The sequence below is a fragment of the Oncorhynchus tshawytscha genome, linkage group LG10, assembly GCF_018296145.1.
Source record: "Oncorhynchus tshawytscha isolate Ot180627B linkage group LG10, Otsh_v2.0, whole genome shotgun sequence".
Classification (NCBI taxonomy): domain Eukaryota; kingdom Metazoa; phylum Chordata; class Actinopteri; order Salmoniformes; family Salmonidae; genus Oncorhynchus; species Oncorhynchus tshawytscha.
Window position 1 is genome coordinate 13,035,356 of NC_056438.1, and position 14,884 is coordinate 13,050,239.

General features: G+C 42.5%; 1 protein-coding gene across 3 annotated transcripts in view; it reads left to right on the forward strand.

Moving 5' to 3' along the window:
- The window catches only part of LOC112237504 (myotubularin), a 49,730-nt gene that overhangs the window by 7,123 nt on the left and 27,723 nt on the right, over positions 1–14,884 (forward strand). The window contains exons 2-3 of one of the 3 annotated variants that reach the window (XM_042328141.1): positions 8,170–8,274; positions 14,392–14,464. In XM_042328141.1, coding sequence (XP_042184075.1) covers positions 8,206–8,274; positions 14,392–14,464 — 142 coding nt within the window. In that variant the 5' untranslated portion in view covers positions 8,170–8,205. The remainder of the gene's footprint in view (positions 1–8,169; positions 8,275–14,391; positions 14,465–14,884) is intronic. The other 2 variants (XM_042328143.1, XM_042328142.1) reach the window with 2 other exon arrangements.

Below are 14,884 nucleotides of genomic sequence, written 5' to 3' on the forward strand. Positions count from 1 at the left end.
GCCTATACTATTTATTTCTCAACTTTCTGAATATTGAGCACATTACTTCTCTTTCCTAACAGGAGTATAGCCTACCTGGCTGGCATGAAAATGAACCAAGGAAAAAGCGTCCTCCATTCGCTATTTAAGTGCCTAGATGACATGTCATTGTTACCACTGCTCCTGTTTCGAGACAGGTGCATGATAATGGTCCATTCTAAGTCAAAACAAATTTCACACACACATTATTTAGTGAATGGAAAGACTAGATGAAATCAATAACAGTGTGATTGGTGACAATATTACCCTATCACTTGTGAATTGTATATCACTTCTGATTGATGCCCAGCGTAAGGCAAACAATGCCTATTTATTTATTTATTTATTTAGTTGCACACCTCGTAGCCTAGCCCATAGGCCCATATGTTTTGATACAGTTTTTATCACAACTGAAGTGGCCAAATAACTTTTTTTAAATGAAGCACATTAAACTGCTTTACAAGGGGTGTGTAGAGCCTAACTGGCATACAGTAAGCAGCGTGTGAGTTTCAAGTTTGGGGAAGATCATTTTCACCATAATAATGCACCTTTTATAATAAAAGCATTACATGCATAATCACATTTGCGGTCAATTTTGATAATGTTGTTTTCCTGCTAATGGAACGTTTACGATTATAGCCTACTGCCATGTGTACATTGCTGCTCTTATAATGTGAAGAAATAGCCTGATAGTTTATCAACATTTTCAGCTAAACCTCCTGATCTGTTTTATCAGCCACATTGTGGTTGTATTGATTTGGGATCTTTTGCATCCCACAACTGTCCCAGACTATGTTTGGAATATTTATTTCTCGCACAGAATAGAATAAGTCAACTTTTGTACTATGGAGGATAGTAGATTGATGTAGGCTAGTGCTTTTGCGGTTTGTTAGACCTACTCATCTTGTTGATGAGTAGACAGGTAATCCATTATCCAATTCTGAGGTGCATATTGAAGATAAGGACGCGTTGTTGCATCCCCGATGTGTCTGTCGTCACTTGTAGCCCGTGAGAAAGACCAGATCACGTGATAGAGAGCCATGTGAGTGAGAGAGGTGCTTCGGAGCCCGTAGCACTCTGGGAGAAGGGCGCAATGCAGCACTCTGGGCCATGGGCACAACGGCCACTGGCAGCAGGAGGCATGGCTTTTTTTTTAGTGTACACAAAAGGGGATGAAGCCGACATTGTCAATGGCTTGTCAAATTGTGAATGAGAGTCTGATGAAGTGTGTACAGCCTGCGCAAAAATCTAAGCAGAACTTGTGCCTTTCAGGCCACATTAGTTGCATCATGTAGCCTTACAATGTATTAAAAATCTAAACATATAGCCCAACATTTGTCGAACTAAAGTTACATTAATAACTCTGCATTAAGCATATAGGAGTACCTATTTCTTAAACACAGAATAGCATGTGCGCAATCGTTTTGGAGAAAATATCCTTTCTATTTTATTCAGCTTTGTTCAATTGTATTCTTCATACTATAAAATAATGCCACTGAATTCTAAGCAAATCTTGTCTGCTAAATGAACTATTGTAGCCCACAGCCATATGGCATAGCCAGATCAGGACCTAACATAAGGACTCAAATAGACATGTATTTATTGGGAAGGTATAGGCTATATTACATGGATTTATTCAAGTTTTTAAAATGTAGATGTTTGAAAAGTCCTCGTCAGTGGCTGTGTGGAAGCCAGGAGATGGTAAACGCCTTTATGTTAATTAACGGTCAATTACTGTGAGACCGACAGTTATCTGCTTGACAATCACCGGGTGATGAAATGTCATGACAGCCCCTAGTCGTGGGGAAAGCTGAGGGCTGAAAAATAGAGAGAAGGCTTAGAGTTCGAGAGCTAAGGAGTTTTCATGCTGTTGCATCATTGTTGTGTTATTGTTGCGATGATACTCTATATATACTAACGTACACTACCAGTCAAGTTTGGACACCTTCTCATTCATGGGTTTTCCTTTATTTTCACTATTTTCTACATTATAGAATAATAATGAAGACAAACTATGAATGAATACATATGGAATCATGTAGTAACCAACAAAGTGTTAAACAAATCAAAATATATTTTATATTTCAGATTCTTCAAATAGCCACCCTTTGCCTTGATGACATTCTTAGCATTCTCTCAACCAGCTTCACCTGGAATGGTTTTCCAACAGTGAAGGAGTTCCCATAAATGCTGAGCACTTGGCTGCTTTTCCTTCACTCTGCGGTCCAACTCATTCCAAACCATCTCGATTGGGTTGAGGTCGGGTGATTGTCGAGGCCAGGTCATCTGATGCAGCACTCATCACTCCCTTTCTTGGTCAAATAGCCCTTACACAGCCTGAAGGTGTGTTGGGTCATTGTCCAACACATGACAGTCCCACTAAGCGCAATCCAAATGGGATGGCATATTGCTGCAGAATACTGTGGTAGCCATGCTGGTTAAGTGTGCCTTGAATTTTAAATAAATCACAGACGGTGCCAGCAGCAAAGCACCATCACACCTCCATGCTTCACATTGGAAACCACACATGTGGAGATCATCCGTTCACCTACTCTGCATCTCACAAAGACACGGCGGTTGGAACCAAAAATCTCAAATTTGGACTCCTCAGACCAAAGTACAGATTTCCACTGGTCTAATGTCCGTTGCTCATGTTTCTTTGTCCAGGCAAGTCTCTTCTTATTATTGGTGTCCTTTAGTGGTGTCTCAGCAATTCGACCATGAAGGCCTGATTTCACGGCAGGTAGCCTAGTGGTTAGAGCGTTGGACTAGTATCCGAAAGGTTGCAGGATCGAATCCCCGAGCTCACAAGGTAAACATCTGTCATTCTGCTCCTGAACAAGGCAGTTAACCCACTGTTCCTAGGCCGTCATTGAAAAAAATAATTAGTTCTTAACTTAAATGTTAGCTTTCTTACATGGCACATATTGCACTTTCACTTTCTTCTCCAACACTTTGTTTTTGCATTATTTAAACCAAATTGAACATGTTTCATTATTTGAGGCTAAATTGATTTTAGTGATGTATTATATAAAGTTAAAATAAGTGTTCATTCAGTATTGTTGTAATTGTCATTATTACAAATAAATAAATCAATTGTCCGTTTTGAATCGGTATCGGCTTTTTTTGGTCCTTCAATAATCGGCATCAGCGTTGAAAAATCATAATCGGTCGACCTCTAATGTGGACACCCCTTCAAGTTAGTGAATTTGGACATTTCAGCCACATCTGTTGCTGACAGGTGTATAAAGTCGAGGACACAGCCATGCAGTCTCCATAGACATATTGGCAGTAGAATGGCCTTATTGAAGAGCTCAGCGACTTTCAACTTGGCACTGTCATAGGATGCCACTTTTCCAACAAGTCAGTTTGTCAAAGTTCTGCCCTGCTAGAGCTGTCCTGGTCAACTGTAAGTGCTGTTATTATAAAGTGGAAACCTCTAGGAGCAACAACTGCTTAGCCTCAAAGTGCTAGGTCACACAAGCTCACAGAACGGGACCGCTGAAGCGTGAAGCTCGTAAAAATCATCTGTCCTCGGTTGCATCATTCACTAGCTTTCCAAACTGCCTCTGGAACCAACGTCAGCACAATAACTGTTCGTCATGAAATGGGTTTCCATGGCCGAGCAGCAGCACACAAGCCTAAGATCACCATGTGCAATGCCAAGTCTCGGCTGTAGTGATGTAATGCTCGCCAGCATTAGAAACTTTCTCCGGAGTGATGAATCACGCTTCACCATATGGCAGTACGACGGACAAATTTGGGTTTGGTGGATGCCAGGAAAACGCTATCTGCCCCAATGCATAGTGTCAACTGTAAAGTTTGGTGGTGGTGGAGTAGTTATCAGGGGCTGTTTTTCATGGTTCGGGTTAGGCCCCTTAGTTGCAGTGAAGGGAAATGCTTAATGCCACAGCATACATTGACATTCTAGATGATTCTGTGCTTCCATTTTTGTGGCAACCGTTTGGGGAAGGCCCTTTCCTGTTTCAGCATGACGATGCCCTCGTGCAAAAAGCCAGATCAAATATTTTTTATAACTAAACCAAAACAGACCCAACAGCCTGTTTCAAATGGGAACAAATGAGTCCTAGTGGGCAGAACAAGCAAGGAGGTGGAAAGAGCCAAGCATCAGCTAGCGCGATCCTATTAGCCCGTTCTAGCATACATCTGCATATTTCCTTTAAGGACCGCCTACTCTGTGAAATGCGCATGTGCAATAACTCACTTTGCCTTTGCACTCCTAAACAGTGTGATTAAAAACTTTTTTTTTTTAAACTTTGACAAAAGGTAGTCTACAATACGTAGTCTAATCTGTTCATAACAGATTCTAGTTATGAAACATAACTGTATTGAAATCTAATGTTGAGGACATTTGCAGAATGTCGGCCAAAATCCATCTTTTCCCACTGCCGGCCACTGGGCTTCCTCTCAATACCATATTTGGTTGTGAATGGAATCCTCTCAATACCATATTTGGTTGTGAATGGAATCCTCTCAATACCATATTTGGTTGTGAATGGAATCCTCTCAATACCATATTTGGTTGTGAATGGAATCCTCTCAATACCATATTTGGTTGTGAATGGAATCCTCTCAATACCATATTTGGTTGTGAATGGAATCCTCTCAATACCATATTTGGTTGTGAATGGAATCCTCTCAATACATATTTGGTTGTGAATGGAATCCTCTCAATACCATATTTGGTTGTGAATGGAATCCTCTCAATACCATATTTGGTTGTGAATGGAATCCTCTCAATACCATATTTGGTTGTGAATGGAATCCTCTCAATACCATATTTGGTTGTGAATGGAATCCTCTCAATACCATATTTGGTTGTGAATGGAAACGCCAAGCGGATGCTTCACATTTTATACATCTGGTGAAATATCTATCTCATTGTTCTATTTGTGGCGAAGTCCATACAGAAATGGTTTTGTCGAGATCGGTGTTGAAGAAATTGACTGGCCTGCACAGAGCCCTAACCTCAATCCCAAAGGTGTTCAATGGGGTTAATTGGAACGCTGACTACGAGCCAGGCCTAATCGCCCAACATCAGTGCCCAACCTCATTAATGCTCTTGTGGCTGAATGGAAGCAAGTCCCCGCAGAAATGTTCGATCATCTAGCCGTGGAAAGCCTTCCCAGAATAGTGGAGGCTGTTATAGCAGCAAAGGGGGGACCAACTCCATATTAATGGCCATGATTTTGGAATGAGATGTTCAAGGAGCAGGCGTCCACATACACTGTGCACTACATGACCAAAAAGTATCACTGGTGTTTATATGTAGGGTCTATCATATTCACTTACAGCATTATCCATGAAAATATAGGCTAGCCTTTATCCATAAGTTATCCTTATCATTTAAAAAAAATATTCACACAAAGCTTGAAAATAAACATTTATAGAGTCATTACAGAATTCGTGTGGATATTTATTACCACATAAATGTATCAAAATAGTTTTTCATTTTGCATTAATTCGAAAGAGGATGTCCATTTAGGTAATCGGCACCAACCTACAGTATGATAACATTAAGAACAATGGTTTTGATTTGGCCCTATTCTCTCCCCGGGGAGGTGTGTCTGTGTGATGGATTGAATACATAAGAGTAGTCTGTCAGTGACGTATGATCAGGGCTTGCTAATCGTGACAGCCAGGGCAGCCCCCTCGTGCCCTTTCCCTCCACCTCCCACCCTCCACTTCACTTACCAAACCACAGTAACTGTCGTGTGTGTGTGTGTGTGTGTGTGTGTGTGTGTGTGTGTGTGTGTGTGTGTCAGACATTATAAATAGCCATATGCCTAGCTCCTCGTCTCGACGCAGTGTAGTGCTTCTTCTCTCTGAGCCGATGTTACTATAACAGATATAGAGGTCAACGCTTTCCAGTGAAATGATTAACGGCCTGACTTGTACCTTCAGCATTTAAAGGGGCAGTCCATGTTCAGAGTTTTTGAATCGGTGATATGTAACTTAAGCCTCGCCAATGAAAAATATAACCTACCAATGCCTCATGAGCTAACTGAGCTGACTTACCCCCAGCAGAACCCCAAATATAATATTGTTTTACTCCATTGATCTAAATAATAGTATTGTAAACACACTAGTTTCAAAACATGGTTAAAATTATAATTTTGTTCCCATGGGGCCAAGCTGTCTGCCATCTAGGACCTATATACAAGGTGGTGTCAGAGGAGGGCTCCAAAAATGGTCAGACTCTAGTCAGGGCCTCCTGAGTGGCGCAGTGGTCTAAACTGTGCCACTAGAGATCCTGGTTAGAGTCCAGGCTGTGTTGCAGCCGACCACGACTGGGAGACCCCTGTGGCGACGCACAATTGGCCCAGCGTTGTCCGGGTTAGGGGAGGGTTTGGCCGGCAGGGATGTCCTTGTCCCATTGCGCACTAGAGACTCCTGTAGTGGACCGGGCGCAGTGGATGCTGACACGGTTGCCAGGTGTACAGTGTTTCCTCCGGCACGTTGGTGCTGCTAGCTTCCGGGTTGAGTGGGCATTGTGTCAAGAAGCGGTGCGGCTTGGTTGGTTTGTGTTTCAGAGGACGCACGGCTCACGACCTTCCCTTCTCCTGAGTCCGTACGAAAGTTGCAGCGATGAGACTACCAATTGAATAACACATTATTATTTTTTTTTAATTTTGTAAGACTCCAGCCACCCTAGTTCTCTCTGATACCGCACGGCAAGCGGTACCGGAGCGCCAAGTCTAGGTCCAAAAGGCTCCTTAACAGTTCTACCCCCACACCATAACACTGCTGAACAGCTAATCAAATGGCTACCCAGACTATTTACGTTGGTTTTTGGTTTTTACACTGCTGCTACACGCTGTTTATTATTCATGCATAGTCACTTTACCCCTACCTACAATTGACCTCAACTAACCTGTACTTCCGCACATTGACTCAGTACCGGTACCCCCTGTATATAGCCTCCACATTGACTCGGTACTGGTACCCCCTGTATATAGCCTCCACATTGACTCGGTACCCCCTGTATATAGCCTCCACATTGACTCTGTACCGGTACCCCCTGTATATAGCCTCCACATTATCGTTATTTTGTTACTTTATTATAATTTTTTTATTTAGTAAATATTTTCTTAACTGTGTTGTTGGTATTAGATTTGATTTGTATCGTCTGTCCTTGCATTCATAGCACTGTGAATTTGATAGTAGTTCTGCCTACCTTTCTCCTTTCCCTCCGCTGTTTATCAAAACAAGAGGCGGGTCCATTGTTTTGTTTTTTAAAATCTCAGATTGCCCCTTTTCTCTGACATGGTCTGTTGGTTTCATATTGCTGAACAAAGCTATGTGATACTAAATATAATTGAAGTGGTCTCTACTTCTTACTGTAACTCCTTGAGATGAGTCTTAGCTGTGTGTGTGACAGTAAATCAATGTAGGCTAATTCACGAGACATTTGTAAAACATTAAAGCTTCCACTGCTGTTGGCACTCACTGGTATACACACACTTTCCCTTTCCATATCTCATTGTGATGGCTCAGACACACGTACTTTCCCTTTCCATATCTCATTGTGATGGCTCAGACACACGTACTTTCCCTTTCCATATCTCATTGTGCAGACACACGCACTTTCCCTTTCCATATCTCATTGTGATGGCTCAGACACACGCACTTTCCCTTTCCATATCTCATTGTGATGGCTCAGACACACGTACTTTCCCTTTCCATATCTCATTGTGATGGCTCAGACACACGTACTTTCCCTTTCATTGCATCATCATCGCTGCTGTTGGAAAGAGGAGAGAAAGGAAGAGCGTACCACATTTAGTTCACGTCTCTATTCTTGAATAAGCTATAGCAGTTGGTCGTAACCACGGTCTCTCTGATGAGCCAAGTACTGTACTTTCACTGTAGGCAGTGGTGTGACACTGACAGGGCAGATATTAGTCTGTGAAAGACCTACCTCTGTGACTGTCTTCAGAAGGGAATGACAATGTGGTTTTTGGGCTAACTAACCAGGGGTGGCAACGGTCCGAACGACCTCATTCATCAATATTAAAATCTTACTTTTGTTCTCACCTCTCTCCCTCCTCTCTCCTTCTCCATCTCTTGCTCTATCCTCCTTTTCTCCCTCACCACTCCCCCCTATCTCCTCCCCCTCTCCTCCTGTAGAGTCAGTCAGTGGAAGAAGTACTCCTCTGTAGAGTCATGGCCTCTGCTTCAATACCAGTCTACAACTCCTCTAATAATCCCCTGGAGAACAGCTCCAGTCACAATGTAAGTGTGTTCAGTGTCTGTTTCTCTCTCATTCTCACTCGCTCTCTTTCCCTTCTCTCTAATTTTTAGGTCTCTATCTCTGTATAGTCCTCTAACTCTCTCTCTGGTCTGTCTGTTTTCAGTTTTTTTTGTGTGGTTTGCAGCCTGTACAGTTGTAGTCGGAAGTTTACATACACCTTAGCCAAATACATTTAAACTCAGATTTTCACAATTCCTGACATTTAATCATAGTAAAAATTCCCTGTCTTAGATCAGTTAGGATCACCTTTTAAGAATGTGAAATGTCAGATTAATAGTAGAATGATTTGTTTTTATTTCTTTCATCACATTCTCAGTGGGTCAGAAGTTTACATACACTCAGTTAATATTTGGTAGCATTGCCTTTAAATTGTTTAACTTGGGTCAAACGTTTCGGGTAGCCTTCCACAAGCTTCCCACAATAAGTTGGGAATTTTGGCCCATTCCTCCTGACAGAGCTGGTGTAACTGAGTCAGGTTTGTAGGCCTCCTTGCTCACCCACGCCTTTTCAGTTCGGCCCACAAATTTTCAATAGGATTGAGGTCAGGGCTTTGTGATGGCCACTCCAATACCTTGACTTTGTTGTCCTTAAGCCATTTTGCAACAACTTTGGAAGTATGCTTGTGGTCATTGTTCATTTGGAAGACCCATTTGCAACCAAGCTTTAACTTCCTGACTGATGTCTTGAGATGTTGCTTCAATATATACACATCATTTTCCTACCTCATGATGCCATCTATTTTGTGAAGTGCTCCAGTCCCTCCTTCAAGCAAGGCACCCCCACAACATGATGCTGCCACCCCCGTGCTTCATGGTTGGGATGATGTTTTTCGGCTTGCAAGCCTCACCCTTTTTCCTCCAAACACAACGATGGTCATTATGGCCAAACAGTTCTATTTTTGTTTCATCAGGCCAGAGGACATTTCTATGGTCTTTGTCCCCATGTGCAGTTGCAAACCGCAATCTGTCATTTTTTTATGGCAGTTTTGGAGCAGTGGCTTCTTCCTTGCTGAGTGGCCTTTCAGGTTATGTCGATTTATAGGACTTGTTTTACTGTGGACATAGATACTTTTGTACCTGTTTCCCCCAGCATCTTCACAAGGTCCTTTGCTGCTGTTCTGGGATTGATTTGCACTTTTCGCACCAAAGAATGCGTCTCCTTCCTGAGCGGCATGACAGCTGTGTGGTCCCATGGTGTTTATACTTGCCTACTATTGTTTGTACAGATGAACGCTCCCAAGGATGAATCAGACTTGTGGAGGTCTACAATTATTTTTCTGGGATTTATTGGCTGATTTATTTGGATTTTTCCCATCATGTCAAGCAAAGAGTCACTGAGTTTGAAGGTAGGCCTTTAAATACATCCACAGGTACACCTTCAATTGACTCAAATGATGTCAATTAGCCTATCAGAAGCTTCTAAAGCCATGGCACCATTTTCTGGAATTTTCCAAGCTGTTTAAAGGCACAGTCAACTTAGTGTATGTACACTTCTGACCCCTTGGAATTGTGATACAGTGAAATAATCTGTCTGTAAACAATTGTTGGGAAATGATTTGTGTCGTGCACAAAGTAGATGTCCTAACCGACTTGCCAAAACTGTAGTTTGTTAACAAGAAATTTGTGGAGTGGTTGAAAAACAAGTTTTAATGACTCCAACCTAAGTGTATGTAAACTTCCGACTTCAACTGTATTATTTCATGTTCTGTTACTGTCTCAGCGGTTAGGCTCAGTACTAAAGATGATACCTACACATTAAAGGGCTTTTGGCAGCGCTAGGTTGCTACACAGTAGCCAACCAGCAGAGCTCGTGAATTCATGCTCCAGACCTGATGCTGGGGGACTGATATAGGGAGTGTGTGTGTCAAGAGCCTGACTCACAAATCCATATTCAGAGTTGTGTTCAGTGTATGTCCCTTAAGGCCTAATAACACAACACACACACAAACACACACACTCTTCTTCCCCTAACCTAAATGGACTACACTCGGTACAAGCTGTGTTTAACCAACCTAGTCCCAGTATGGATAGGTGCCTATGAAATGGCTAGTTAGTTTAGTCTTCTTATTCGTTAATAAACCATGTATCTGTTAATAAACCATGTACCTGTTAATAAACTATGCACCTGCGCCTGGTTAGCCTCTGTCATGAATCTGTTTATTATTATTTTTTTCCTCTGACCTCCGTAGTGCTGTCCTACCCCCTGCACCGCTGAAAGATCCCATGTAGGAACTCTGTCTGTGTTGCCCTGACAACCAGCATCATCAAGGCAAATGCCTGCTGCTGGAGCACTAGCATCATGTATGTCAGTTGGAAAATGTTAGGCCAGTGGTTTTCAAACCTCTCCTCGGAGACCCCCAGATTAGATTAGTTGAGTAGCCCTGAACTGTCTCACCTGATTCTCCTACTCAGGAGAGGTTAGAACACCTAGGCCATCTAGGTTAGTTACGCTCAGTACAGAGACCCTCTTTCACACTGATTAGTCATTCTTATTGGCTTTCCAATCAGGAAGTCCCAGAGTGATAGCCAATAAAAACAGTGCTCTCGTAGCGTTGACTGTTGAGAGTTTTCCATGCAAAACAAATGACTGCTAGGTACAGTAATATGGACACAAGTGTGGCTTTGTCGAGCCCTGGGTAGGCCAGGTCTCTCTGCACTATTATATGTCTCTCGTACACAAACAGTGTGGCCGGATTGGCAGCCAGTTCTCTCAGTAGGGTAACAGAGAGGTGTTGTGTGATCAGACTGACAGAGAGATTGGTAGCCAGTTCTCTCAGTAGGGTAACAGAGGGTAGTTACCCCTACTAATGGTTAGGGTTGGGTGGGAGGGTTAGTTACCCCTACTAATGGTTAGGGTTGGGTGGGAGGGTTAGTTACCCCTACTAATGGTTAGGGTTGGGTGGGAGGGTTAGTTACCCCTACTAATGGTTAGGGTTGGGGGCGGGTTATATGTTTTGTAGTTGGACCGTTCAAGTGTCGGAGGAGCAATGATTGAGGAAGTTATGAATGACTGAAACGGGCCTGGTCGTGCTTCGGGCTGCCGCACGCACACAAACGGAACCTACACGTGACACAGCATAAAATGTGCCCAGAAAAACAAAAAACATGCTATTTACTCACCCCGTGGTAGTCCAACGCCACGATCACACTGTCGCCAATAGCAACAACAGCATCACATCAAAGGTGATAGGCTGGTCGTGCTGAAAGGACAGGGACCGTAATACCTGTGCACTCCATTGCGCTGAAGTGGAGAGAGTTTTGGTCAAACACACAGACGAGGCTTTGCACACTCTTGGCATTCTCTCAACCAGCTTCACCTGGAATGCTTTTACAACAGTCTTGAAGGAGTTCCCACAATGCTGAGCACTGGACCGCAGAGTGAAGGAAAAGCAGCTGACTCATCCCAAACCATCTTAATTGGGTTGAGGTTGGGTGATCTGTTGCAGCATTCCATCACTCTCCTTCTTGGTCAAATAATAAAACATAAAAAATAAAAACTCTCCTTCATCAAATAGCCCTTACACAGCATGGAGGTGTGTTGGGTCATTGTCCTGTTGAAAAACAAATGATAAAACACTAAATGTAAACCAGATGGGATGCCATACCGCTGTGGGAGCCATGCTGGTTAAGTGTGCCTTGAATTCTAAATAAATCAGTGTCACCAGCAAAGCACCATCACACCACCTCCTCCATGCTTCACGGTGGGAACCACGCATGCGGAGCTCATCCGTTCACCTACTCGGCATCTCACAAAGACACGGCGGTTGGAACCAAAAATCGCAAATGTGGACTCAGAACAGATTTCCAAAGGTCTATTGCTCATTTCTTGGCCCAAGCAAATCTCTTCTTATTGGTGTCTTTTTTTAGAAGTGGTTTGTTGGAGCAATTTGACCATGAAGGCCTGATTTAACGCAGTCTCTGAGCAGTTGGTGTCTGTTACTTCAACTCTGTGAAGCATTTATTTGGGCTGCAATCTGAAGTGCAGTTAATGCTACTGAACTTTGCAGCATACCACACCTACCTTGTCACAACACAACTGATTGACTGAAGTGCATTAAGAAGGGGGAAGAAAGTCCACAAATTAACTTTTAACAAGACACACCTGTTAATTGAAATGCATTCCAGGTGACTACCTCATGAAGCTGGTTGAGAGAATTCCAGGAGTCTGCAAAGCTGTCATCAAGGCAAAGGATGTCTATTTTGAAGAAACTCAACTAAAAAATACATTTTGATTTACACTTTTTTTTTGGTTACTACATGATTCCATACGTGCTATTTCAGAGTTTTGATGTATTCACTATAATTTTACAATGTAGCAAATAGTAAAGTAACCCTTGAATGAGTAGTTGTTCTAAACCTTTTGACTGGTGCTAATTATATAGGCTACATCTCTGTTGTAGTGAACAGACCAGTTCTACTGGTGTCTGACACCCCTCATTATCTCCAGAGAAATACACTGAGTACAAAACCACTGAGAACATGTTGCTATGACGCCAATGCTTCCCACAGTTGTGTCAAGTTGGCTGGATGTCCTTTGGGTGGTGAACCATTCTTGATGTGCACGGGAAACTGTTGAACGTTATAATCCCAGCAGCTTTGCAGTTCTTGACCCAAACCGGTGCGCCTGGCACCTACTACCATATCCCGTTCAAATGCACTTAACACACACACAATCCGTGTCTCCAATTGTCTCAGCTTAAAAATCCTTCTTTAACCGGTCTCCTCCCCTTCATCTACACTGCTTTTGAAGTGGATTTAACAAGTGATATCAATAAGTGATCATAGACTGACCAGGTGAAAGCTACGTCATGGGAAGAGCAGGTGTCCTTAATGTTGTGTGGATTACATGGTGTAATTACAAGCAATGTTCCCTCTTAGGCAGGACTGCCGCACAGAAGAAATGCCTCGCAGGGACACAAGCCATTTGAACGTCACCGAGTTCTCGCTAACTAGATGATGTTGATTCGATCACAAAAACATTTATCAGCCCTTTTTCAATGCAACAAACCAAAACAAATGTAACTTTGCAAGATTTGAGTCTGTGATTTTGTTGTAGGCAGAGCACCACCATGAGCTGTCTTTCAATCACCTGGGAGTGAAGGTGCTTTTCAGATCAGAGAGCAGGTACATGTACAGCAGGTGTACAGGTACATGTTGGCGAGTTATTGGTCCAGGTCTGGGAAGTTACTGCGTCCTACAAGAGCACACAACGTGTAGACTACATTTCCAGCTGTCTTTTAAAAAACCAGTCAGGTAAAAAAGCTTATGCCTTAACGGGGCAGTGTTGTATTTTGAGGCTTGAATATGTAAATAAGCCAGTAGTCAGAGCGGTAGCCTACAGTGTCTAATCCTCTGTGTGGTAATACTAATACATGGTGTTTTCTCGCATTTATTATTTCACCAGAAGGGTCAGTTGAGAACAAGTTCTCATTTACAACTGCGACCTGGCCAAGAAAACGCAAAGCAGTGTGACACAGACGACAACAACAACAAGAGTTACACATGAAATAAACAAATGTACAGTCAATAACACAATAGAAAAATATATATACAGTGTGTGCAAATACATGCAGACAAATACAATCATACAATGCAATTGACAGTCCCCTATTTGGTCCATGGTGTTACAGACCAAGTCAACAACACTTAGTAATGTCAAATCTTTAGTCCTGCACTGAACACCACATATAGACTACTGTAGCCTATATCATAGACACCAAAAGCTATTTCCATGTGGAAATATTCTGGGATTTACTCCATTGGTTTTGTTGGTAGACCTACATTATGCTCCAATAGCCACAATATCCTATTGGCTACCGTCTAAAACTAATGTTTTCACTGTAAACTGTGCTGGAAGTTGCACAAAATTCTCACAAGCTTCAAGTTTCCACTCACGAACTAAACATTAGCTCAGTTCCCCCCCCCCCAATTTTTTTGGGGGGGCCAACATTTGATTACAAGTGCTTGTAATATTGACTTTTTTTTTTACAAAGGAAAGTGCTGAGGAATAGCAGTAATTGTGTACACGTCTACAGTCGTGTCATACCTGGCTCTGTCTGTGTCTTTCTGTCATATTAATACCCCTCTGTTGCTCTGCAGGCGTCCAGAGAGAGTCTGAAAATGGAGCCCCTGGCAGACTGCAGCTTACTGCCCGGAGAGGAGAGGATCATAGGTGTGTGTGTTCTAAGCCAGTGATTTTTGTTGTTTTCATCTTGGGGCACTAGTACCCTTGAGGGTACATGGTCTATCCACAATGGATACTTATTCTAAGACTGTTGGACATTGGGAGACTGTTCTCGGCTTCCTATTCTATTAGTATTAGTAAGGTACAGAGAAATGTTTGATAGCCTTCCTCCAGACTCGAGGTCCTTTCTAATGGGAACTGTGTTTTAACTCTGTTGGAGAGATCTTAGACTGACTTGGTTTCACTTCTGTTGTGATTGTTTTTTTATATTTGAATCTGATCTGTGTTCTGTTTAGTATGTTGACAGTAAATATAACGAGAGAAACCATGTTGGTTTTGTCACAGGAGAGACTAAATATAGAACCTCTCCAACCAAGTCGGCTTGAATTGTTGGTAGTCTCTCGCGCG